Here is a 24,203-nt window from a genome sequence, read left to right on the forward strand (position 1 = left end):
ATCACACAATTAAGAAAAAAATAAAATAATGCTTTAAGATACAACATTGGTCTTGACATACCTTTAAAAATATTAATTTTAATGGATGGATTTTAAACACCTTTCATAACACAGACCACAGATGTTAACATGGGCTGGAGCAGTTGTCTGGCAGCTCTCAACATGCAGTCATGCAAAATCCTAAGTAACATTGCCAGCCTCTATGTGGTGCACAGAGGACTACCTTGGACCTTCAGCAATGTTGTTGTAATATATCTTTGAAAGTTTGGAAGTCCTGAGAAGTTCGTCTTGGTAAATATAATCTCTGATCACAAACGGAATAAAAGGACCAGGGACATTTTCTGGAAAGTAAGAGAACCCATCATCACCTGCTATTGAAATTCAAAAGGGAAGTCACAATGGAGATGCTCTTGGCTTCTGACTCCTATCAGTGTGTGGGGGCTTTTTCAAAGGTGGGTACTATCTGTACTACCTGCCCAGTTCTGATATTGTGACCAGTGGCATGCATTGGTGAGATTGTAGCTGGGTGCCATCTGTACTGGGAACGAGTTATCACAGAGCAGAAGGACACATCAGAAGTGGATATGTCCACGCTGGTGTGTCCTCACTAGGGCCCAGGGGAAGTCACCTCCTTATTGGTGGCCTCATCTTCATTTTGTATTGAGCTAGATGTGCTCACGTTGACTCTATCACTAAGGCCTCTAGTGACACTGTCATAGGATGGTGGGAAAGATGTGGCAGATGCAGTTTCAGATTTGTCCGGGAGTATACAATTTTCATTTCCCATGAATGTAGCAAAACCTTCATCTTGGAGTGACATAGCCTCCTCCTCAGCCCTGGGCACACCTGGGTGATTGGAGAGTGTCAAGGAGCGGTGCAGCACATAGCTCCGATAGGCCTTTTGAATGACAGTGGCTGAAACATCTTCTTGCTTCCACCGGAGGGTGGTTGCTATTGGTTCATAGGATGATTTTGAAAGATTAGTTGCCATAAACTTCTCCTCTATATTTGTCTTCAAAGAATCCAATTCTCCAGATTCTCCCAAAACATTCTTGGTGAAGGCAAAAAGGATGTCCAAACAGTGGATCTTATCTCCAGGGACCAAGGGCAGGTCCATCTGGATTAATATATTCCAATTGGGTTTTGGGATTCGCAGGGGGCCAGAGAGAGTGTCTGCAAAGTCCGAGAGGGCAGAAAAGGTAATAAACTGGGTGGCCTCTGGGTCAAACTTCTCCCAGGTCTCATAGAACATGTCAAAGTCATCCTCGTTCAGGGGATCTGTGCTCTCTTCTGTTGCCACATTGAAGTTCTCCAGAATCACTGCAATGTACATGTTGACCACGATGAGGAAGGAGATGATGATGTAGGTGGTGAAGAAGAGGATGCCCACGGCTGGGTTCCCACAGTTCCCTCGGGAGCCAATGCTGTTGGGCAGATTGGGGTCGCAGTAGGGGGGGCCTGTGTTGAGGATGGGGCTGAGGAGGCCATCCCAGCCAGCCGATGTGGTGATCTGGAAGAGGCACAGCATGCTGTTGGCGAAGGTCTGGAAGTTGAACATGTCGTCAATGCCAGCCTCCCTCCTCACATGGGGAAAGCTGGCCATGCCAAAGATGGAGTAGATGAACATGACGAGGAAGAGCAGCAGCCCGATGTTGAAGAGGGCGGGCAGGGACATCATGAGGGCAAAGAGCAGCGTGCGGATCCCCTTGGCTGCTCGGATCAGTCTGAGGATGCGGCCTATCCGGGCCAGGCGGATGACTCGGAAGAGCGTCGGGGAGAAGTAATTTTCAAGTGACTTAAGAATTGCAGAAAATATCAGGCCTTTAAAAGAGGGGGGAAATGAACTAATTAGTACCTCCAACCATGAGCCTGACAAAGTTGGCTGTCATCACACTCCCTCATCTCTGCTCCATATCGCCCTCCACTTGAGCATCCGTATTCAAGGACTCTAGGTCCCCTGAGCCTGGCATGGTGGTTGGCACAAAGTAGGGGCTCAGTAAATGTCCATTGCATAAATCCTCTTTCCCTCAAGTACATATGGCCGTTCCTATCAGGTTCTTATCTTTCCCTCCACCCAGAGTATCCTCTTCTTAGTCAGCCTCTGTGGTCAACACCCTATCTCTGCAGCCTAGTTCAGTTAGACGTGATTGCAGCATGTTCCACATGCCACAGTCCTGTGCTTGTTGCCATTTATGACACAGACCCTGCTCTTCCTTGATTGCAGCCTTTGGGTCATGACTTTTTCTCCACCCTGGTTCTGTGCTCTGTGAAGGCCAGGCCCCCTATGATTCATCTCCCTATACCCTACTGTGAAGATTGACTCAGTTCCTGGCACATGGTCCTGTAGCTAATTGTATGGAGCCTGGTATTAATTACAAGGGGGTCTGAGGAGTTGGGCAACTTACTGACAGCTAAAGCAGAATGTCTTTGAATGGCCAGCTGTCTGCATAATGGCTTTAATTTGTTTCTTTCATTTCCAGCTGTGTTTGAACTCTATGTTAGGGTATGGAGATGGGCTTCTTAGGGTCAGTTACTGCCCTCAACTCCAACTATGGACAAGGTTGGAAAGATGAAGAATGTGTATGTCTTTCCACGTGATGTCTAATTTGAAGATTTTTGAAGCTTGGTCTTGGGGACCTGTGGAAGCCTATTGGGACCAAAAGCCTCCATCAAAGATGAGGCAAGGGCTGGTCAGTTGGGTCAGTTGGTTCAGTTGGTTAGAGCACAGCCCTGTAACACCAAGGTCAAGGCTTCGGATCTCTGTTCTAGTCAGCTGCCACAAAAAAAAAAAAAAAAAAAAAAAAAGATGAGGCAAGGCCTTTGGGTAAGAGGGACTAGAAACTTCTCAGGACAAATGGTGAGGGATGGAGTAGCAAGCTCTTACCCCTTGCAGGGTTCCCTTGATCCTCTTGCCCTACTTCATGTTTGTTATACTCGTATGCATATGGGTGATAACAATATTGTTTGGAAGGAGAGAGGAAGTGGGAGGGGACTTGGGAAATAATTATAATTTTGGATTATAAAATCTTTGTGAAAGGTTTTCTCTTAAAGTTTAGTTTAACTGGGACATTTTCCCACAGTGTGGGGTATATTATGTGTCGGTATAACCTAGTAAAATTTTCTGCCAGACAATTGGTCTACATATTAATTTAAGTTGCCCAGGATTCTATTTCAAGGGAGAATGAGTCCTCATGCTTGTAGTAATTAGATACTCAATTTATGTCTTACTGATGGGAAGGCAGAAAGGGAGGGAGGGGCGAAGAGAGGGCAGGAAGATTGACAGGTGGGGCCCTCCACTAGTTTTCTTGTTGTCTCTGTGAAGGATTCCTGCCCAATGAATGGTGCTCCTATGTAGGTCACAAGAACTGGTAGTTAAAGTGTCCCCAGGCCGAGCCCGTGGCGCACTCGGTAGAGTGCTGCGCTGGCAGCGCGGCGACGCTCCCGCCGCGGGTTCGGATCCTATATAGGACTGACCAGTGCACTCACTGGCTGAGTGCTGGTCACGAAAAAACGGCAAAAAAAAAAAAAAAAAAATAAAAAAAAAAAAAATAAAGTGTCCCCATCATAGAACTAAGTACTTTGGGTGTATTTTATTTTTTTATTACTAACATGGGAAGTTACATAAGCAAACTCCCTTCTCTAATATCAAATCAAAATGGCCTTTAGAGTCTTATACTTTGGAAGGCAAAACAAAACAAAACAAAACAAAAACAAAACAAAAACAAAAACAAAAGGAAAAACAACCAACCAACTAACCAACCAACCAGCAAAAACTCCCGTCATGCTCAGTGAAATAAGCCAGACACAGAAGGACAAATGATCCCACTTATATGAAGAATCTAAAATAGTCAAACTCACAGAAGCAAAGAGCACAATGGTGATTTCCAGGGGCTGGGGGAATGGTGAGGTGAGGAGGTGTTTGTCAAGGGTACAAAGTTTTATTTATGCATGATGAATAAGTCCTAGAGATCTACTGTATAGCATAGTGCCCATAGTTAACAATACTACAATATATACTTAAAAATTTGCTAGAGGGTAGATCTAATTTTATGTGTTCTTAGCACCCAATAAATAAATAAAGAAGGTGGGAGGAAACTTTTGGAAGTGATGGATACATTTACGGCATTGATTGTGGTGATGGTTTCACTAGTGTATACTTATCTCCAAACCCATCAAGTTGTATGCATTAAATATGTAGTTTTTTGCATGTCAGTTATACCCAACAAAGTGGTTTAAAAACAAAACACAGCAGCAACATTAAAACAAACAAAATGAAACACAAAAACAAATTTAAACCCCCCAAACAAATAAATGTAACCCAAAGCTTTGTTTCAGCACCAGGGTAGAGAGGTCGCTTACATGCTGCCAAGTTGTATTTAGATGCTATTGTCTCTTGATAGCAAATCAATGGAAAATTTCCATTTCTACAGCTGTGCCCTGCTATGAAAAGTAAGGTGAGTTGGAATTTGGCCTTCATAAGGCCAAACTTTGGCTAAGTCACAAGAAGTCCAAGGACAATCTCTTGGTTGTTGGTGGGAGGTAGCTGGTTCATTAAAACATAGCCTGATCTAAACTCAGCTCTGCCTCTTACTAACTCTGTGACCTTGCATAACTTTCCTAATCACTGAGGCTCAATTTTAAATTATAAAATGAGGATAATAATACCTCTTTAACAGGGCTGCTGTGAGGATTTATGGAACCCAGCCTAGTGCTCAGAACTCAGTGAGGACTCAGTTATAAGGCTCCATTCCCCATGTTAACCTCTGACTCTACATACTGGGCCTGTCATTCAACAACATTCAGACTGGGTCTCAATAGCATTGAACTGTTGTCATTGATGCCTTGACTTTTCTATCACTCACATTTCCTAATTGGACAGTTATATGGAAATTTAACTACAGACCCTTGACTTAAGAATCTCCTTTGAACAATCTCCTTCTAGTCTTCTCTCACTCTGCTGGCAACCCACCCCCTTCTCCAGAAAGCATTTTGTGACTCACACCTCATATCACCCACCCCTTGCTTTGAAGACCGTAAAGGTAAGGCCCACTGGAAACTCCATCATCTTCCAGTCATAGGTTCTCAGGAGGAATAATTGTTCACTGTGAGCCCCCAAGGTTTTGGCGATGGGCTGTGCACACATTATGTGTCCATAAACACTTTATGACAGCATGAAGAAGACCAGACCAATGGAACTTCTTCATTTCACTGAGAGAGCAGCCCAGGCACATTCAAAATCTGCTGCTCTTAGAAGGCTGCAAATACCAGGCTCTTCTACTATACAACACATATCTTTTAAAGTCTGCTGGTTGTCCCCTTGGTTTTGAAAGAGCAGTCAAAACAACCCCAAGCATAGGCCAGCCTTCTCCACCACGTGGCCGCCCACTTACTCAAGATGGAGAGGACCACGACGATGAAGTCAAACACATTCCAGCCATTGGTGAAGTAATAATGCCTCAAGGCGAACATCTTCATGACACACTCGCCAGTGAAGACGGCCACAAAGAACTGGTTGATTTTGCCGAGGATTTTCGTCTTTTCCTCACTCTGCTCATCAGTCTCTACCATCATGGTGATCATGTTGAGGCAGATGAGGACCATGATGACAATGTCAAAAGCTTGTTTGGTCACAATGTCAAAGATGAAGCCCTGGTACTTGTTCTGAGAAAACAAGAGATGGTGGTATCAGGGCCTTTGGGCCGACATAAACCAGGCATCTGGAGGGGCTGGGTTCTCCATACATGAGTTTTAAAAGTCTGTCTTTCTTGTCCTCCTTACACTCCACATACAAACAGACACCACATCCTGTCTTCACCCCTTCCAAAATCTTACTTCTAGTTGACTCTACGTCATTGTCCCACTTCAAGCTTCATCACCTCTCCTGGTCCCTTGAAGTCACCAGGCACTTCCTTTGTCATGGACCATTCTCTTCCCTCCATTTGCAATGTCCTTCCAGTCCCCTCTGTTGGCTGTCTAAATTCCAATAGTTGTGAACGATCCATCTCTCTTAAGCCTCACATCCTCCAGTGAGTTTTCCTTAATCACGTAGCACCACCCCACTCTGTCCCTTCTTTGGCTCCCACAGTCTAGTCTTGAATTCTAGCATTTCACATATGCTTTTCTTCTCTACTAGACAGTGAGCTCTTTGAGGATAGGGGCCATGCCTTACTCAGGGGCCATGCCTTGCTCAACTTCATGTTCCTGTAGTGCCCTGCACAGAGCAAGAGTTCATGAACTGCTTGCAAAATTACTGATTTGAGCTATTTGCTGAGGGTAAAGTCAAGTGCAATGGTGCCACTTATTCCTGGATACGTTCTCTCTTTATTTCTGGGGCTGTGCAGATTCCTAAGCAAATGCAAGTGTAGGGCATGGGGTCAAGTCTTGGTTGTTTGTATTCCTGAAGGGAGTCAGAGTAACCTGGATAACCAAGAGACCATTTATATCTGGTTGTTTTTATGGTGCCTTTAAGAAGTTCCTAGTGTAGCTCTCTATTCTTGAGTTGTTAAGTCTTACTGGTCTTGATCACGACACCATTCTCCACCCTGTACTTTCTCTGAAACCCTTCTCCTGACCTCCATAGAGCTCACTGCCTTGATCTTCAAACATCTCCTCTTACTCAAAGGCTGCCATTCTCGCCAACTCCATGTACCTCAGGGCTAGGGATCAGGCCTGGGGTCCTGCTCATTCCCCACTGTCCCTTCTGGACCTTTGCGCCTCCTGTGCCATGTAAACCCCTTCCTCCTTGGTAGCTTGTGTTATCTAGCTAGTCCACCTTCGTCTCCTTCATTACTACCACTACCAACCTCCTGATGCCTCTGCTTCATTCCTGATTAGTGAGGCTCTTGGCCACACTTGCCCACTCTTGGCTATTATCCTAGGTATCTCTAATGTCCACATGAATGGCTCTTAGTCTCTCAGTTCCTTAAGTAAATCTCTAATGACCTAATTTTTCTTAAAGCAAAATCTTGCTGAGCTTCACATCTCCTTTCAGATATCAACCTTGGTCTCTCCCCACTTTTGCAGCTAAATTTCTTGAAAGAGTTGTATACAATGCTGTCTCCCATTCACTCCTCAATCCATTCCAACAGAACTTTCCCCCCAACCCTGCCACTGAAGTGGTTCTTGCTAGGATCACCAAGACCTCCATAGTGTTAAATACAAGGACACTTGTTTGACATTGCTTACCACCCCTCCATCTTGACATTCTCCTTTCTTAGTTTCCATCATGCCTAACTCTCCTGGTTCTTTTCCTGGTTCTTTTGGTTGCTCTTTTTCAGTCCTTCACCCAATTTTTAGATATTAGAGTTCTTTGAGGCTCAATCCTAGGCCCTCTTTGCTCTTCACTCCATTCTTTCTCCCTTGGCAATCCCTCCAGCCTGTGAATTAGTACGTGTGTGATTTTTGCTAATTATTTGCCTCTGTCACTGGATGGTAATCATCATGAAGGCAGGAACTGTGTCTATCTTGCTCACTGCTCTAATCCTAGTGTCTGCATAGTGCCTGGCATGCAATAGATGCTCAATAAATTGTTGAATAAATGGAAGATAGAATGGACAGCTGTAAATTAACCACACCTTAAGTAAAATTTTAAAGCCCCCCTACTAGGCTTGATTTAAATTTAATTCTATACAAGGGGTATATACTGAATGCACCATGGTGTGCAGGGCTCTGCATGAATGGCGATGAGGCAGGAGAAGAACCTGTTAGAGTCTGGCCGGGGAGCTCCTGGGAGCTGCTGAGCAGGCAGAAGGGGAAGTGCTGTGGTGAGACTGATCCCTGCTTCTGCTTCATGGCAGGGATGGGGTGCTACCTTGTCGGGTTAGAGCAAAGAATCAGACTCATGCGGGCCTGGCTCCATGCATAATTGCTGGCTCACATCTTTCCTGGGATGGGAGGGGGATTGCTGAGCCACGAATCCCTTTCATTTCATCACCAAAAATGGTGAAAAAATAGAGGCCTATTCATGGTTGCATGACTTCTAATTAACCAGAGCAGGCAACGGCATCAGTAAATGTTTGGGTGTCGGGCTTGCCCTGGATATTCTGACTTTAGGGAATGGAGCAGCTTGTTGGCTTCTCTTGGCTCCGTCCGTGGGCAGGGATCACACCTTCGCAATCCTTGGTGCTCTCAGAGACAACGAAGTAGTGATTGATGATGTGATATTCTAGAGCCTGTTATTTTCCTATAAAGTGGAGAATATGAAACCTGCTTTTAGTGATTTCTATAGCAGGGAATGTTATGGAATAAAATTCCACAGTCTTGTGGAAACCTTAGCCTTTACTGTGGATGATACAAGATTTAGAGCCTGGGCTTCACCAGAAGCAGGGGGTGGTGTGTATGTGCATGTGTTGGAGGTCCCTATGTGGTTCCAGGTTAGCTCTGCTGTGACATGGCACCCATGCACATGTGGGGCAGAACTCCTGTGCCAGTGCTCTGCTTATCTGGCTGGCTTGACCTGTTGGGGCTCCTAAGGGAGAAGGTGAACATTCCAGGCCAATAATCTGGTGAAAAGAAAGCTGGGCCTGGGAGGGAGAGTCTTAGGTGGAAGCGGGAATTTCTCTTTTTTCCCTCGGTTTTCTTTCTTGGTTCTGGACTTGAGGATGGAAGATGATCAGGCTTGTGCCACTGAGTAGGTGGGGCCACATGGATGCTGATCAGGAGCTGGGATGGGCCATCGCCTTTGGGCCCTGGGGAGCAGCCATCTGCAGTTGCTTCTTGGACCGCGCTCTGCTGGTTTCCCTGTTGGCATCCCTAAGACTACAGATTTTTGTATAAATGTTCAAGCCTTGTATCAGCTATGCTACATTAGGGAACAAAGGAAAGAGTGATTGCCAGGCTTGGACCAGAATATTAAGGGTGCTGTGGATTGATGTCTCTGCAAAACATAGCCCCCCTCTGTGACAGTGTAAAGAAGGTGGGAAATCTTATTTGGTAATTGAAAGGTGGGCCCTTGAAGAGGTGATTGGATTGTAGGACCATGCCGTAGTGAATGGATTGATAATGGTGGTCAGGGGCATGGTTTTGAGGCTTTTAAAAGAAGAGCACATGAGAGGTTAATCTCTCTCTGCTCTGCCATTTCACCACGCGATACCCTGCCATCGCTGAAGTAACCACCAAAGAAGGTCTTCTTCAGATGTGTTCCCTGGACTTTGGACCTCCTAGTCTCTGAAACTGTAAGGAATAAATTTAGTTTTCTTTCTAAATTACCAGTATTACCAGTTCCAGGTATTTTGTTATAAGCAACAGAAATAGACTAATATGGGGGTAACAGTTTTTCCACTAAGGTTAGCATAGTGCTGACAGTTAATCAGTAATACATGCCCCTCCCATCCAAAGGGAGGGAGAGTCTCATGAGCAGAGTTGGGCTATGTGGCTTCACGTCCCCTCTTCAGGTGGAGGACCTCCCCCAGTGTCATCCTTGGATGATCTTTGCTGTGGCTTAATTAGGAGAAATGGTGTTTTTGTTGTAGGTCTTCCTGCCCAACCATCAGCTCCTACTCCTATCACAGTGCCTGGAATTCCAACATTGGGCTCATATCTTTGTATTTAGATGGCCTCTCCAGGGTCCCTTTTTGAAATGTAGCTCATCCTGTCCCAGGGACAATGTCCTCCTTGAGAGGAGGAAGCTCTGGAGGTCTGTGGGATTGGTTGATGAGAGGGAAGAGGCTGGATGTCATAGAGAGATTGTGTAGCGTGTGGAGAAAGGTGCCAAAAACCTTCATGATTTTGCCAAGGATGTCCCTAGCATAGCACTCCTTGGTGTCTGGTTCAAACGTGGATTCAATATTAGTCCAGCCACCAGTAAAGACCAGCACAGACTTAGCTGCTTGCTTCTCAGTAAGTCTCAGGATCCTCTTCCCATAGCCTCTGACTTGGATCTGGTTAGAGGGGCTCAGCCGTTCACCTACATCTTTAATATTATTGAGCCCGCTCCTACCCATTGAACTTGTTGACAGATGGATGCTCAGTGAGCCTTAAGGACTTTCACTCAGGCTCACTCAGGCCCAGTTACCTTGATCTTATGGGGGATGTGGGTGGAAACCTCTGCCCCCACAAATGTCTAGACCTCCTATCACTCCCAATTGTAACACTTCTAAAAATCTAGAATAGTAATAAATTCATGACCACTGTTTCCAAATAAAGTTTGTCAAAGGTCATAACATTTTTCCAATTAAAAAAAAAAAGTTTCTCCTGTAAATGTTTTTGAGACTCTGTTCTCACAAAGTTTGGACTAACATGCAAATACTATGCCTTGATTTAGAAATCCTAATGCTTTGGCAACAGAAAGTATGTCTCCCTAATCATTTAGGGAGAGGCCTGTTCTTTAGTTGAAGGTCCTTAGGCTTCCCTTGTGTGGGTAAGGGCTGATGATTATGCTGTGGGCAGTACCTATAGTTTTCTTCATATATGCTACATCTTAGCCACAGAAAGGTCACGTAAGGGACAAGAGGCCAATTGCATTCACTGGATTGGATGGCTCAGAAATTCTTTGTTCTGCTATAATTTTAAGCATATCAACATCTTTACTCCCAACCCTGTTCATTTGCTCCCTACAGGGGTGCTATCTTGAGGCTACCCAGAAGTTTGATGTTTTTCATCTTCAGGCAGAGAGATGAGAAGAACTTAGGTGTGTGGTTTGGGCACTGCATTTAATGGAGAAATAAAACAGCATGTCTTGAGAAAAAAGGAGTCAAAGTGGAGTCTGGCCCTAATTTTTGGCCAATCTTTAAACTCCAGAGTGGGGTAGTTTTTGGTTCCTATTGGGCACTTGACCATGACCGTGACTGCATCTTGGACACAAAGGGGTTGAGTTTTGGCCATATCCTCTCTAGTCTACCTGTGGGCATGAGGTGGAATGTAGGATTAGTCTGGAGATCCATTGCAACTAGGTCATGACGCATAACCACACAAATGTTTCATCTCTGGGCTCTACCACCCTTTCTATCATTTGGCCTAATCTGTTTCTAGTCTTGAACCCTAAAATTGCTGGGAACTCAGTACTTCCCTGAACAGGATTATCTGGAATGACTGTAGGAGTTATATTCACTCCAGAATACCAGAGTTGCTTCTTTTAAACTTTTCATTCCTTGGGCATGGAACCCTCATTAACCTAATCTCCAAACTCAACCCAGATCTGTTCCTCTACAGACAGCACTGGCCAGGCCCCTGGCCAGCACAGGTACCGGCTCTAAGGCTGGATTCACAGACATGTTCTGCTAGAGGGAAGCTCTTGGCTCACCAGGGGCCGTGGGATGGGCTTCTGAGGCTTCTTGGAACCCAGCTTCTTCATGGCATTGTAGTACTTCTTCTGCTCCTCTGTCATGAAGATGTCTTGGCCCCCTAAGTGCAGGAGAGAACCATACTGCTGTTATTAAAGCAACAGGAAACCCAGGGATACCAAAATCAGAGCATGCTGGATGGGAAGGACCACCTTTCTCCCTCCTCTGCAGAGAGACATGTCAAGCCTAGAATCAAGGAGTGTCTTGTCCAGGTGCCACAACCAATGACAGAGCGGTGGGATTGAGCCCATCTTGGACTCCCTGCCTGGGTCTCTGAAGCAAAGCTGGTTTCTTTCTCTAGGAACCCAGAGATGCTGCCAGACAGAGGGTGGAGAGGGTTTGGGAATAGGACTCAAGGAGAAGGTATATTTTGGCTCAAATCTGAGCCTTGGATGCAGCCTGCTCATTCCAGTCAAGTTCGCTGGGCTTCTAGAATCCTGCCAGGGGGCAAGAACTTTCTTCAGGGCCTCTGGGGCAAAGACTCTGGGATGCAGGCCCTTGAGCCCTTTCTGGAGAGGAATTATGGCCTTATTTTTGGGTCCTTCGTGTCAGAGGGACCTTTGACTGGTTCTCTTGAGGCCCTGCCAGTTGTACTGCCCTCTGTTGTTACAGTGCAGGAAATTGCACCATTAAAAATGCCTTCCTCCCTTAGGATTGGGTGTTAAGTTTTCTTTAGGGACCCTTTGGATTTACTTCATTCAACCCCTCACCGTTCACTTAGTGACATAACTTGAAACCCACCCATTTCAATAGCATGTTTGTGTTAATTAGTTGCTGCAAATCTGGGGAAATGGGCTGGGATCTGTGGGGTTGGAGAGATTTCAGAAAATATGTGGACACAAAGGGCTTGCTGGGAGGGACATCTTGGTGGAGACAGGGGTAGAGGAGGGAGCAGGAGCAGGGGCAGGGGCAGTGGGAAGGTGAGCCCTGGGTGGGACAATGCTGAGAATTCTGGGCAAGGAGTCAGGGATGGTTTCTCGCCCAAGCTTGATCACCAGCTCATCTCACTCCATCACCTAATATGGCCAGCTCTATCACTGGGCCTCAGTTTCCTCACCTGTAAATGGGAGAAAGAAACGCTTGAATGCCCTCAGAGTTCCCCAGGATACTCATAACACTGGTCAGTGCTGTTTTGCTGAGCCCTCTGGGGCTCCCACAGGCTTCTCAGGCCCTCTTCTAATGCTCAGAATCCTGGTTGAGGACTTCCTGTAGGTGGGACGCCTGCCCACTAGATATATAACCTAAATTATAGTAGCTACACTTAGCATCTAGTGCCCATTGTGTGCTCAGCCCTAAACTAGGTGTTCTTTGTACAGGGTTTTATTCACCTCTCACCACAATCCTGAGAGTAGGTATTATTAACCCTACTAAATGGATGAGAAAATGGAGACTCAGAGAGGTTTAAAATATTAGTAGCATCACCTATCCAGCAAGTAATTGAGTCAGGAATGCACACCCAGGCTCGTATGATGCCAAAGGCAATGCTGTGCCATGTGACTTACCCATGTGCCCCCTTTCTCTCTGGATCTCAGTTTACACAACTCTAAAAGGGTACCTTATCTACCTCAGAGGTCTGGAGGGTATTAAATGAGAGGATAGCATGAAAGCATTTTATGCCTTTAATCCCCTCATATTTTACTACAAATATGAGAGGTTATCTGGGGACTAGGTTCCTGTTAATAAGTCAGCTCACTTGGAAGCAAAAGCCTTCCTCCCCATCCCAAGGATCATTGGCATTCTGCCAGTGCTGGGGCCTTGGGCCTTCTTGTGGTCCTGACTCAGTCCTTTGGGGGTCAGAGCCCCAAACAGAGCAGCAAGTGCTGGAGCCCTTTCTTTCCCTGTTGATATTTCCCAAGGGGTCACCTGGGACACAATGAACATACCTGGTTGCAGTTGGGAAGACTGAGGTCACTTTAGGAAGGTGGATGGGAAACCAGGGTGGTGATGTGGGTGGGGGGTACATTGTTGACACAGAGAGAAATGCAGCTCTTCCAGCAGCAGCAGCAGCAGCAGCAGCTGCCCCAGGCACCATGCAGGGCTGAGGGCTGCAATCAGGGGAAAGTGTTGGTGTTGGTGTTAATGGCCTGGAGTTGGCTCCTGGTCAGGTGCAAAGGGCTGTGAGTAGTGTTGGCTTTAGTCACGAGGCCGGCGCTGGCCAGGGGACAGGAAGAATGAGATTTGCCACCACAGCAGAAACACTGGAGCCCCACTTATCTTTTTTTTCTGTTGATTGAAGTTGTCAATTATGACCCCAACAAAGAGATTCAATGTGAAGAAGCCGCCAAAAATGATGAAGATGACGAAGTACAAGTACATGTACACATTGTCCTCCCATTTGGGCTGCAAAGTGACCTGTGAGCAAACAAGGTAGAGAATGGTAAGGAGAGGGATGTCTTAGCTTAGTTTCATCCTAAAAGCCAACCCCGAGACCAGGACCTGGGTGCAAGTAATTTATTTGGGAGGTGATCCCAGGAAGCAGGCACAAGGGAGTTGGGGAAAATAAGCACAGGAGAAAAGCTAACGAAGGGGGTTGCTAATCATGTGGGCAGCTGGTACTCAGTCCTGCTGGGGCCCTCTGAGGAATGATGTGGAACACAGCTCAGAATTGCACCACCAAGGAACGGGGAAGCTGGAGTTTTTATCTATAGGCTCCCAAACTGACGGTGAGGGTTGCCCCCGGCGATATTAAATCCCCTATTCTTGGAGGAGGGGCTGCTTAGCAAGTTCTGGAGCATTGAAGAAAGTCATCAGACAGAGAATCAGAAATGCAGCATGTGAGTGAACTCAGAGGTGGTCTCGGGGACATGGGGCAGGGCAACAACAGTGTCTGCCACAGCGGGAAGGGGTCTTTTCCCAACAGTATCTCCCCTCCTGGCTCTAACCATAGTACCTGAAATTCGGTCTCATTCCTTCCGAGGCCCTTTTCTTCTAGCCACCACCCTGTCTCTTGCCCCTGTCTGGGAGTGGCCTCACATACACTGTCCTTTACAGTTATCTGATGCTTTCCTCAGTGGTCAGCAGAGGAAGAGCTTGAGAAACCTGGGGAGTGTGCATGTAAAGGGAGCAGGCCAGGTGGGCTAAGACATCCAGCAGAGGGTCAGCTGGACACTGCTGCGGGGAGGGAGAGTGTGAGGCTGCTGGGTGATCACCTCTTCTGGTACCAAGGTTGTCTTCATTGCATTTCACATACAGACTGATATGGGTGGGATGCACAGAGGCTGTAGGCATGGTGGGCTGAGACTCACCTCACGGGAATCAACAGCTGCATACATGATGTCCATCCAGCCTTTAAAGGTTGCCTGGGAACAAGGAGCAGAGGCCACTCAGTGTCTGCCCATCCCATACACTGGACCCTTCCCAAGCCATGATGGCCCAGTGAGAGAGGGCAGGATGCCAGCTAAGGAGTCTTGAGGAGGAAAGGGCATGGGCAGAAAGGGAGAGGGAAAAGTCTCCTCTGCACTCAGTGACTTGACTGCTCTCACATGATGATTTAAAGTAATTCCACATGTGGCTGTTTTAGAATAGAGTGGTATTAAAGACATGGCACCTTCCAGAATGTGGCATGGGCTGGCACCTAGATGTCTGGCTCTAGTGCCAATTGCTATGAGGCTGCTCTGTGCCCTTGATCAAGGCTCCGTCTCTCAGGGCTGCCATTTTCTCAACCACTTTCCTGCTTCAGGCACATGACCTAAGAATGGGATATCTCCCCATCTGGAAAGTGGGGAAGTTGGGAATAGAAGACCTCCACATTCCTGCCTTCACTTTTAGCATTCTTGAGGTCTGGACACTGGGTGTGCCCTCCAGCATGTTCAGAGTATGACAGACATCTGAGGTTTTGTATAACTACGTCTGTTACAGCACTTGGTGGGCTGTTTTGATTTGCTTATTTGTTTTTCACATATAGCATTGGCACCTGGAGCCAGTTCTGACTATGTCCCAGGGCTGAGCACAGTGCCTGGTACACCATAGATACTCAGGGATTATTTGTTGAAGGAATGAATGAACAAATGGTGAAATATGGGAATGCATGGAAAACTGCGTGACAAAAGTGTAAGTAATTGTATCAATGCTTGAACAAATTGAAGGCTGAATGAACAAGTGGGTGAAGGCAAGGGATGAAGGAATAAATGAATGATGAAAGAAAGAAGGTGTGAATGTGTTTGACTGTCATTATCACCAACATTATTTATCATTATGGTAAACCTAATTAGATGTAATCATTACCATCTAGGAGATGATGTGAGATAGAAGAGTGTTTTGTACAGGTAGTGTCTTCTAAGTCTTCACTTGATATAATCCCATGGCAGGCCCATCCTCCCTTCATTCTATTCTATTAGCCCACACTTATCTAATTGCACCACTGTGAGATCACGCTTATTAGTTAGGCCCTCCAGTCTTGTGGTGTAGTCCGTAGGAGTAGAGAATGACCTCGGTTCACACTTAGTGCTGCCCCTTGCAAAGTCTCTACACAGCATCTTTTCGGAGATCCCAGATTCTACAATTTATTGAGAAGCCAAAGGAAGAGACATGGTTGATCTCATGGTTGACTCACCACCTGAAGAAGTGCAAGGTAACCCATTGCTACATTATCAAAGTTGACTTTCACGTTGACCCAGAAGAAGGTGCCAGTGTAGTTTTGAATCTTACAGTCAGACTCATTATTCACAATTGTCCAAGGCACAAGAGAAAAGTTGTCATTTGTCGTGTTGATGCATCTCCAAAACTTCCCTGCAAAGAAGTTCACGCCCATGATGCTAAAGATGAGCCAGAAGATGAGGCAGACGAGGAGGACATTCATGATGGATGGGATGGCACCCACCAGGGCATTGACCACCACCTGGTGGAAAATAGAAAAGGACCTGGAAACTCCCAAATGCCCGCCCCTTCCTGCTGAACCCCATTTCTTTCTACACTCACTCCGGCTGCTTCATTAGCCAGTGGCCTTGGAAGCAGCAAGAGAAGTGGTTTAATTAGTGTAATAACTCATTCAGAAGACTGAGAGACACTGGGTGGGTGGGAATGGGTTTAGACCTTCTCGCTCATCCAGGGCAGCTTTCAGTGTCTTTCCTCAGGACTGAGAAGATGAGTGAGTCTGCAAGAACATACATACTCACTTAGGGGGGTGAGTGTGTGTGTTGTACTTGCATGTACAGACTTCTAGAACCTTGCTTTATTCTCCTTAAATACAACACACAAAATATAGTTTAGAGTACGCTTTGGTCAAGAATCATTGAAAATCTAAATGTGTATTTACAAACTTGCTCATTTGCAAATCAGCAAATGAGAACTTGGATACAAGATAAAATAAATTTCAAACTATTTCAATCTTCAGTTCCTAGTGTTTTTAAAGGTACAGGTTAATTTTAAAAGTCCACTTTTGTTTCTGAAGCTCTACTGACCACTTTGAGCCAAGGGTGGAGGAACAGAGCAAAACCTCACTGTCTGCCCTGGGAGCTTCTGTAATTCTGAGGAAGGAGAGGAGGAACACTTAGCAATCTCTACAACAGGGCTCAGGCTGTGCGCATCAGTCCTGAGAACTGAGGGAGGCAGCGAGTGCAAGGTGAAGGCTGTTAGCAATGGATAAGGAAAGAGGAGGATGAAAAGGAAAAATCCACAGGACTTGACTGTAGACTGTGTTAGGTTGGAGAGAAGAGGCATTCCAGTGGGCGGTGGCTGAGGTGCTGAGCTGATGTCACTACATTTAAATGAAGTGTTAGGGGAAAGACTCATTTGTCATGGAAAAACGGAGAATTTGGCATCTTCTGGACATGCTGGCAGTAAGAACAAGAGGCAGGGTTGGGAGACTGAGATAATGGGTGCCAGTGGAGCCATGATCAGGATCACTTCACTAAGACCAAGAGGGAGTTAAGTCTGAGTCCTGGTGGATGTGTTATCTATGAGGGACAAGGGAAGAGGGGCTCACAAAGGGATTTGAAAGATAGTTAGGAGAGTCAGGCCATGCAGCACCACCAAAGTCAGCAGGAAGTGAAGACTCAGAGCCAATCTTTGGAGGTGGGGCCTGGAGCTCGGGGTCACTGGTATGGAAGGTATAAAGGCAATAACGATTAGCAAATGTTGCAGATCAGAGAAGTTTTGCAATAAATCTTACCCGCATGCCTTCGAATCGAGACAGAGCCCGCAGCGGCCGCAGGGCACGGAGAGTCCGAAGGGCTTTGATGGATGCCATATCAGAATATTTCAGGATCTTTGCTACGAGGCTTGTCAGTGAGATCTGAATGCAGGCAGAGAACAAAAGCATCACCCTAGGGTTCCAGAAAGGCAGTCCTGGTGGAAAGAGACGGGAAATCTCTGCCCAGCCTCTTACCCCTACCTGTCTAAGCCATCGCCTTAGCTCCCACCTTATTCCGGACTCCAATGTGAAGTCTAGAAGAGTCTAGAAGAGTTCAGTCCCTTCTCTTTTGTTAAAGATTTCATTCATTACTTAATTGAGCTTCTAGGCAAGAAAAACTCAGTCTCCCACATTGCCACACCCTGGTATATAGGTGGCCAGGCTCCCAGTGTATTAAATCAACACTTCCTTTCCTTCTAGGGGCACCAGCAAGGTTCCAACAACCTTGAAACTTTGACTGACTTTCAGAGACTTGGAGAGGTAATGTCCTTCCGTGGGGCTATGCTGAAAGTCTGTTTTGAGGGACATAGTTAGTATCAATAGTATTTGCTCAGAAAAGGGGGGTGGAAAGGATCCTTGTCTGGGTGTGTCTAGTTTCCTCTCCATTCCGGATTTTTTGTGATCTTGGGTCAGTGTCCTGCTAGTACTTTCACCCTTTGTAAAATTAAGAAATGAGACTAAGAATTCCAAAGTTCTTACAGCTCCACAGTTCTTCGGTAAGAGTGACTGGCATGGGTCCTTGAGGTCCAGCTTCAATAGATACCTGAGATACAATGACTGAGTTGTGAGCCCCTGTTGGTCTGTCAGTTTTCTTTAAGTGGCAATTGAAGGACTGACTGCAAAGGACACAAACTGACATAGGAAAATGGTCTCTCCTTCTGGGAACTATGAAGGTACCAGGGAGACAACATGGGCATAGGCTTGAGTTTGATGGAAGCGTGACCCAGTCCTGGGAGACCCCAGCTGCACTATGAATGGCATGCTGCATCAGGCTTAGCTTATCCTGGCAACTAGTTGGGAATACACACAGGATGTTCAGAATGGGAGGGGTTACACTTGGGTGCTAGAGCCTCAAACAATGCCCATTCTCTAGATGGCTGGCTTATTCCACAAGGACAAATAACTGGAATGGAAAAGACCCCCTTCCTTCACTCATGTAAGGCTCCAGACACCAGCAGGTGGCACCCAACTGCTTGGCTGGCTGACGGCAGGGAGGTTTGGGGCCAGTTCCATGCTCCACTCTATTCAGTCTTTTGCTCCGCCCCCTGGGAAGGCTGCCTCATGTGCAAAATCTGCAGTTATGGCAGATAGGGTCTGGTGCCTCTCTAGCAAAGCCCACCACCCAAGCCCAGCTCCACTCCCACTGCTCAGGCCACTAACCTCCCAAGTGGTCTCCAGAGTATTGTATCCATCCCATCCATTCTCCACTACAAATCTGATTATGACCATGTCTCTCTCTTACTCCCAAATTTCACTTGTAGTTTATCACCCTCAGGATTAGCTTCAGACTCCTTAGTCTGTATTATATGGTCATACCTACTTTACCATTCATATTTCAACCACATATTCTACTCAAATCAAATTGTTCCCTAAACACAGTTGTGCCTTTGCTCAGGGTCATTCTTTAACTAAGATTGGCCTTCCCCAGTCCTCTTTGGTCCTGATCATTTCTATGCCCCACATCTAATTCCACTTCTTATAGGAAGCCTTCTAAACCACCCCAGCCCCTGAGTGGAAGAAAGCTCATGTTTCTGTGTCCCCAAGACACTAATTTCCCCCAGCTCAGCACATTCCTCCTTATAATACTTTTATTTCCCTGTGTGTGTCTTATTTACAAGAAGACTAAAGTGCAAACTCCTGGAGACAGAATTTATTTCTTGCTTCCATCTCTCCCAGAGCACTTCATAAGACCATCCTGTATTTAGCAGTTATAATAAACATTTGATAAGTGGAAGAAAAGATAAAAGCATGTTGGGATGGATGGAAGGAAGGAAAGAAAAAAGGAAGAGCAGCTGGATGGAAAGTTGAAGGATAATTGAATAGAAGGATGGATTAAAGGATACAAAGATGAATAGTATAGATAGTTGAATGAAAGGGTGGAAGAAAGAAATCAAAGAAAAAAAGGAAAAAGTGTGGAAGCAGGGAATAGTGGATGAATTGATAGGATGGATGGATGGAGGAAAGATGGATAGCTGGGTAAAATGACTGATGGATGTATGAAAAGATGAAAAGTTGAATAAAATAGATAAATGGAGGAAATTAGTGAATGATTGGAAGGTTGATTGGATGGATGAATAGATGGATGAATGGTTGTGAAAGAATAAATGGACAGATGAGTGACAGAAAGAAGGCTAGATGGATGAGCTAAAGGAAGAATTGAAAAACTGAAGAATGAATGGATAGAAGGATGAATAAATAGAAGAATGATTGGATGGAAGATGCATGAATGGGAGAACAGAAGGTTAGATGACTGGATAGGTGGATAGAAGGATGAGTCAAAAGACAGAAAGATATAATGGTTAAGGACCAATGGATGAATGAATGGAAAGAGAGGACTGAGGGAGAAGGACAGATAGAAGAAGTAAAGATAAATGTATGTTTGGGAGGAAGGACAAAGGAAGGGTGAATGGTTGGATAGATGGAAGGAGGAATGTATGGAAGGAAGGACAGATGGTTGAAAGGAAGAAACAGTAGGAGGATAGATGAAATGAGTAGGTGCCCAGTTAAGGAGACCACGACTGTAACTAGTGAGACCTACACAGGCAGGTGTGACTGTGCCCCTAACAGGAGTGGGGAGCCAGAATAAAACATTTTCCCTTCATTTATGAATAATTATTTCATATGCACAAAATTATCACGTGTGACTCAGATTTCAGGTCTCACAGCTAATCCCTGTGTACAGTGACCTGATGCTGCTAGCACATTGACATCAGGAAAGAAGAGAACTGAATGCACAGGTCTGCTGTGGAGGATCTGCCAACATAGGAGGCTGGACAGAATGTTCTGTGCTGGACGCCATCCTGCTTCAGGAGGCAAGCACAAAATACAGACATGTTTCCTGACACCCCTACTGTGCAGACCTGACCTTGGTGCTGGTTACTGCAGGAGTGGGGAGGCAGAGACAAACACAGCACATGCCTCACCCTTCCTGCAGGAACCCTCAGCTAGGCAGCAGTGAACAAATAACTCAGGTAGCCATGTTGCAAGGCAAGAGGGTAGTGGTGGAGACAGATAGAGCAATGTAGTGGTTAAGCTAAGGGAGAGATGCTTGGAGGAATCACAATCAAATGTGTGGGAGGCACGTGGTAAATTCCCTAATGCAGGGGGTGGTGGCCACAGGCACTGTGAGTCTGAACGCGTGAGCTTCACTCATTTCCTCTCCAGAGGGACACTTTCTCCCTTTCAGTGGTGAAACTCAGTGGTTCTCAACCATGGCTTCACACTGGAAGTGCCTGGGAGCTTTTACAAAATACACCCAAACATCAGAATTTCTGGGATGGTGGTGTTTATGCCTTGTATTCTTAAGAGCCCCCTAGTGATTCTAAAGTTTAGCCAGGGCTGAGGACCATGGAGTCAGCAGGTGGGCAGATTCTTTGTGTTCTCATTCCGTAGCTCCCCTAGATCAGAAGCTCTGTCAGTGGATACAAGGCCGTAAGACCTTTGAGAACCTCATGTGTCATCTTGCTTTGGATGTAAACATGCAGAAGACTGTAGTGGTCTTTCTGGATGGGGGCCTGAGAACTGAGGGCTCCCTGAGCACCACCATTGTGTCAGCATCATGTACTGCCTGGACCTTACCACTCATAGGTGTGCAGACTCCTTACCAATTGCTCAAGGCTTTTCTTCAGCAGAGCTCTTGAGGGCCAGGTCTACAAGCTCCCCTTGCACTGGACATAGTCATCAGTTATAGTCAGAGGCGAGGGCCCCGAACCCCATGTGTGCCCACCGAGCCACTCACGTTCACGATGAGGAAGTCTAGCCAGCACCAGGTGTTGGTGAAGTACTTTTTGAACCCATAAGCCACCCACTTGAGCAGCATCTCGAACACAAAGATAAAGGTGAACACTCTGTCAGTGTACTCCAGCAAGGCTTTTACTGTGGGCTTCTGCTCCAGGTAACAGTCTTCAAAGGCCTGGAAGGAGGGGAGCACAATGTCAGACTGCCTGAACCCACAGCACTGGGCTCAGACCAATGGGGCAGGTCCTAGCCAGTCCTGCATGTCCAGCTCGCCTGCATCAGTTTCTCTTCTCTGCACTGGGCAGTTCACAAAAATGAAAGTAAGAATCGCCAATACACCTCTGAAAAAGAATGTTCTAACTCACTGGTAATCAAGGAAATTCAAATTAAAAGAAGATGCCAACTCTTTTATCAGGCTGGTGAAGATGAAAAAGAGTGTGGGAAACTCAGTGTTGGTGTGGCTGGCGGGGGGGGGTGGTCACTCTAGTGAGTGACAGGTGGGAGTGAGAACCCGATCAGCCTTTTGGGAAGCCAACATGGTGATAGAAACCCAGCAATTCTGCCTCCAAGAACTTATTCCAAGGACACTCGATGCTGTAGGTGCCCACCCAGATGCTCTTTAAGGGGCCAATGCCCCAGTCCCTGGCTGCTGGGAGTGTGGGTGGGCTCCCGACTGCTCACAGACGCCCCCCGAGGGCACTGCCTCCACCTTGGGGAATGCTTAGCAGGTTTCATCCTGCCCCTGGATGATGAGGCTCCCACCGACAGCCCTCAGCCAGTGGTCACTGACCTGTGGACTTATAAGGCCGTCCCCTTTGCCTCAAGGTGGGACGACTCTGTGGTACCCTTCTCCCTGTGGGATCAGCTGAGGCTGGATTTCATCTGAACCCACATCTCATCTCAGCTCTGTTGCCTGTTCCATCTCTCTTCACTCACAGGCCTCACCTGAGAGCACTCCCTCAATAAATTGCTGGCACAAGAAACCTTGCTCCTGAGTCTCCATGTAGGACCCAACCTAAGATGGGAAATCATCCAACCCTTAAGGCAGGAAATCACCTACCATTTCTAAGGCAGCACATGTAAGAATTTTCAGTGTGTGTTGGAGGTGAACATAGGGATTGGTTGAATAAATTGTGACACATTCCTGTAATGGAATATGCTGTGGCCCTTAAATGAGAAAGTATGAGAATATTTACTGAGAAAATTTACCAAGAAATTACAGAATGCATAAATATGGTTTTATCTCCGTAAAATTTATGTGTTCTGTGCATAAGAAAAATGGGAAGGAGGTACACCAAAATGTTTTCAAAGTGAGATTCTCTTTGAGTGATAGGGAAATGGATGATTTTTCTCTTTGTTTTCTTCATTATTTCCAAGTATTTTATTTTATTTATTTTTTGCACTTTACTTTGTCAGATGAAAATGTACATTATTTTCTAAATGTACTCAAAGTAAAAACATAACCACGACTAAATTTGGTGCAAGCCAGTTCGGTCCCACAGGGAAGGAGATGGGAGGTGCTGGGGCTGGAGCAGCTGCTGCAGGATCTGATCTCCCTCCTGGAAGAGCAGGGAATGGCAGCTGGGTGTGAGCAGGAGGGGAGGGAAGAGAGAAGGGAGGGAGCAAGGGGGAGTGGAGAAGAGAAACAGGAGAGAAGAAGGCCAGGGGAAAGACATGAGCCAATGAGGCAATGAGGAAAGCACCTGGTCAGCAGCAACAGGGGTTATTTGCTGTTTATCCAGGACAAAAAGGAGAGAAGGGAAAAAACAATACCCCACCTCCTCTTGTCCAGCAATTTGGCCTCTGCACTGTGCTGAGACTGCTGCAGTGCAGGTGGACCATCGCTGCACTGTGCCAGGACAGCAGGCACCGTCAGATGCTGCCGCACCCTCGCCACCGCCCCCAAGATGGCAGAGCAGCCCCTGCCCTGGAAACTCTCTTCTCCCTCCGCTTTGTGTCCTTGCCACCCTACTTGTCCTCCCACCTCTCAGACCGTGCCTTGTCCCTTGCCTGTGTTCCTCCCTAAGGCTGAGGTCACACACTGAGCAGTTTTGGCACCATTCCTGGGATATCTGGCATTTAAGTGGGTGCCCAGATGTTTAGTATTGTTTTTAGGGAGTAAATGACACAAGAGGAGCAAGGCAAGAGAAAACACTTGGAGGCATGAAGCAGGAGAGGGGGGCTCTTGTCCTGGCCATTAAGCTAATTAGATGGAACCCGGCAGGTCCCTTTTTGTCTTTGGGCTTCACCTTCCTCATCTATAACATGATAACCGGGGATGATAAGGCCCTTCCTATGTCTGCACCTACTTTGGTCTATTGGGGTGAGTAGCTGAGATTGTGTAGTGAGCCTAAGCCATGGTATAGAGAGAACCTTCCTTTCTTGTCCTACAAAGCCCAGTATTCAGCCAGGGGCTTAAAAAGTGTCTCCTAACTCTGAATTTCTACTCCTGTAAGGTCTTGTTGTTCAAAATGTGGTTCTGGACTGGCAACATCAGCATCACCTGGGAGTGATGCTGAAATGCAAATTTACTGGAAATGCAAATTCTCAGGGCTCACCCCAGATCTATTGAATCAGAATCTGCATTTTAACAAGTTCCCCAGATGACTGAATTGTGAGAAGTGTTGCTATAATGATTTTCCATGAGCCTTGAAGGAGTGATAGTAGCATTCCCAAGTGGTTTGATAGAACAAGGAAGGATGGTCCTCATTGTACTAGGCTTTCGGAGAAGGCCAGTGTGTTTGGGAGGCCAGAGGTTGGAAAGCCAGGGACTTTGGGATCGAATGAGGACAAAGTTAGGTTTTGCTACTGACATATTGGGTGACCTTGGATAAGTT

At 46.3% G+C, this 24,203-nt stretch overlaps 1 protein-coding gene across 3 annotated transcripts in view; it reads right to left on the reverse strand.

Annotated features, from left to right (window-relative positions):
• Window positions 1-607: 607 nt before the first annotated feature.
• SCN10A (sodium voltage-gated channel alpha subunit 10) overlaps window positions 608-24,203 on the reverse strand; it is a 95,627-nt gene continuing 72,031 nt past the window's right edge. For all 3 annotated transcript variants that reach the window (XM_063115266.1, XM_063115265.1, XM_063115264.1), the window contains 8 exons: window positions 21,368-21,541; window positions 17,389-17,511; window positions 15,832-16,116; window positions 14,525-14,578; window positions 13,494-13,631; window positions 11,240-11,344; window positions 5,391-5,661; window positions 608-1,821 (listed from right to left, as the gene is read on the reverse strand). In XM_063115266.1, the coding sequence (XP_062971336.1) occupies window positions 608-1,821; window positions 5,391-5,661; window positions 11,240-11,344; window positions 13,494-13,631; window positions 14,525-14,578; window positions 15,832-16,116; window positions 17,389-17,511; window positions 21,368-21,541 (2,364 nt within the window). The remainder of the gene's footprint in view (window positions 1,822-5,390; window positions 5,662-11,239; window positions 11,345-13,493; window positions 13,632-14,524; window positions 14,579-15,831; window positions 16,117-17,388; window positions 17,512-21,367; window positions 21,542-24,203) is intronic.

This window comes from Cynocephalus volans, chromosome 11 (assembly GCF_027409185.1).
Source record: "Cynocephalus volans isolate mCynVol1 chromosome 11, mCynVol1.pri, whole genome shotgun sequence".
Classification (NCBI taxonomy): domain Eukaryota; kingdom Metazoa; phylum Chordata; class Mammalia; order Dermoptera; family Cynocephalidae; genus Cynocephalus; species Cynocephalus volans.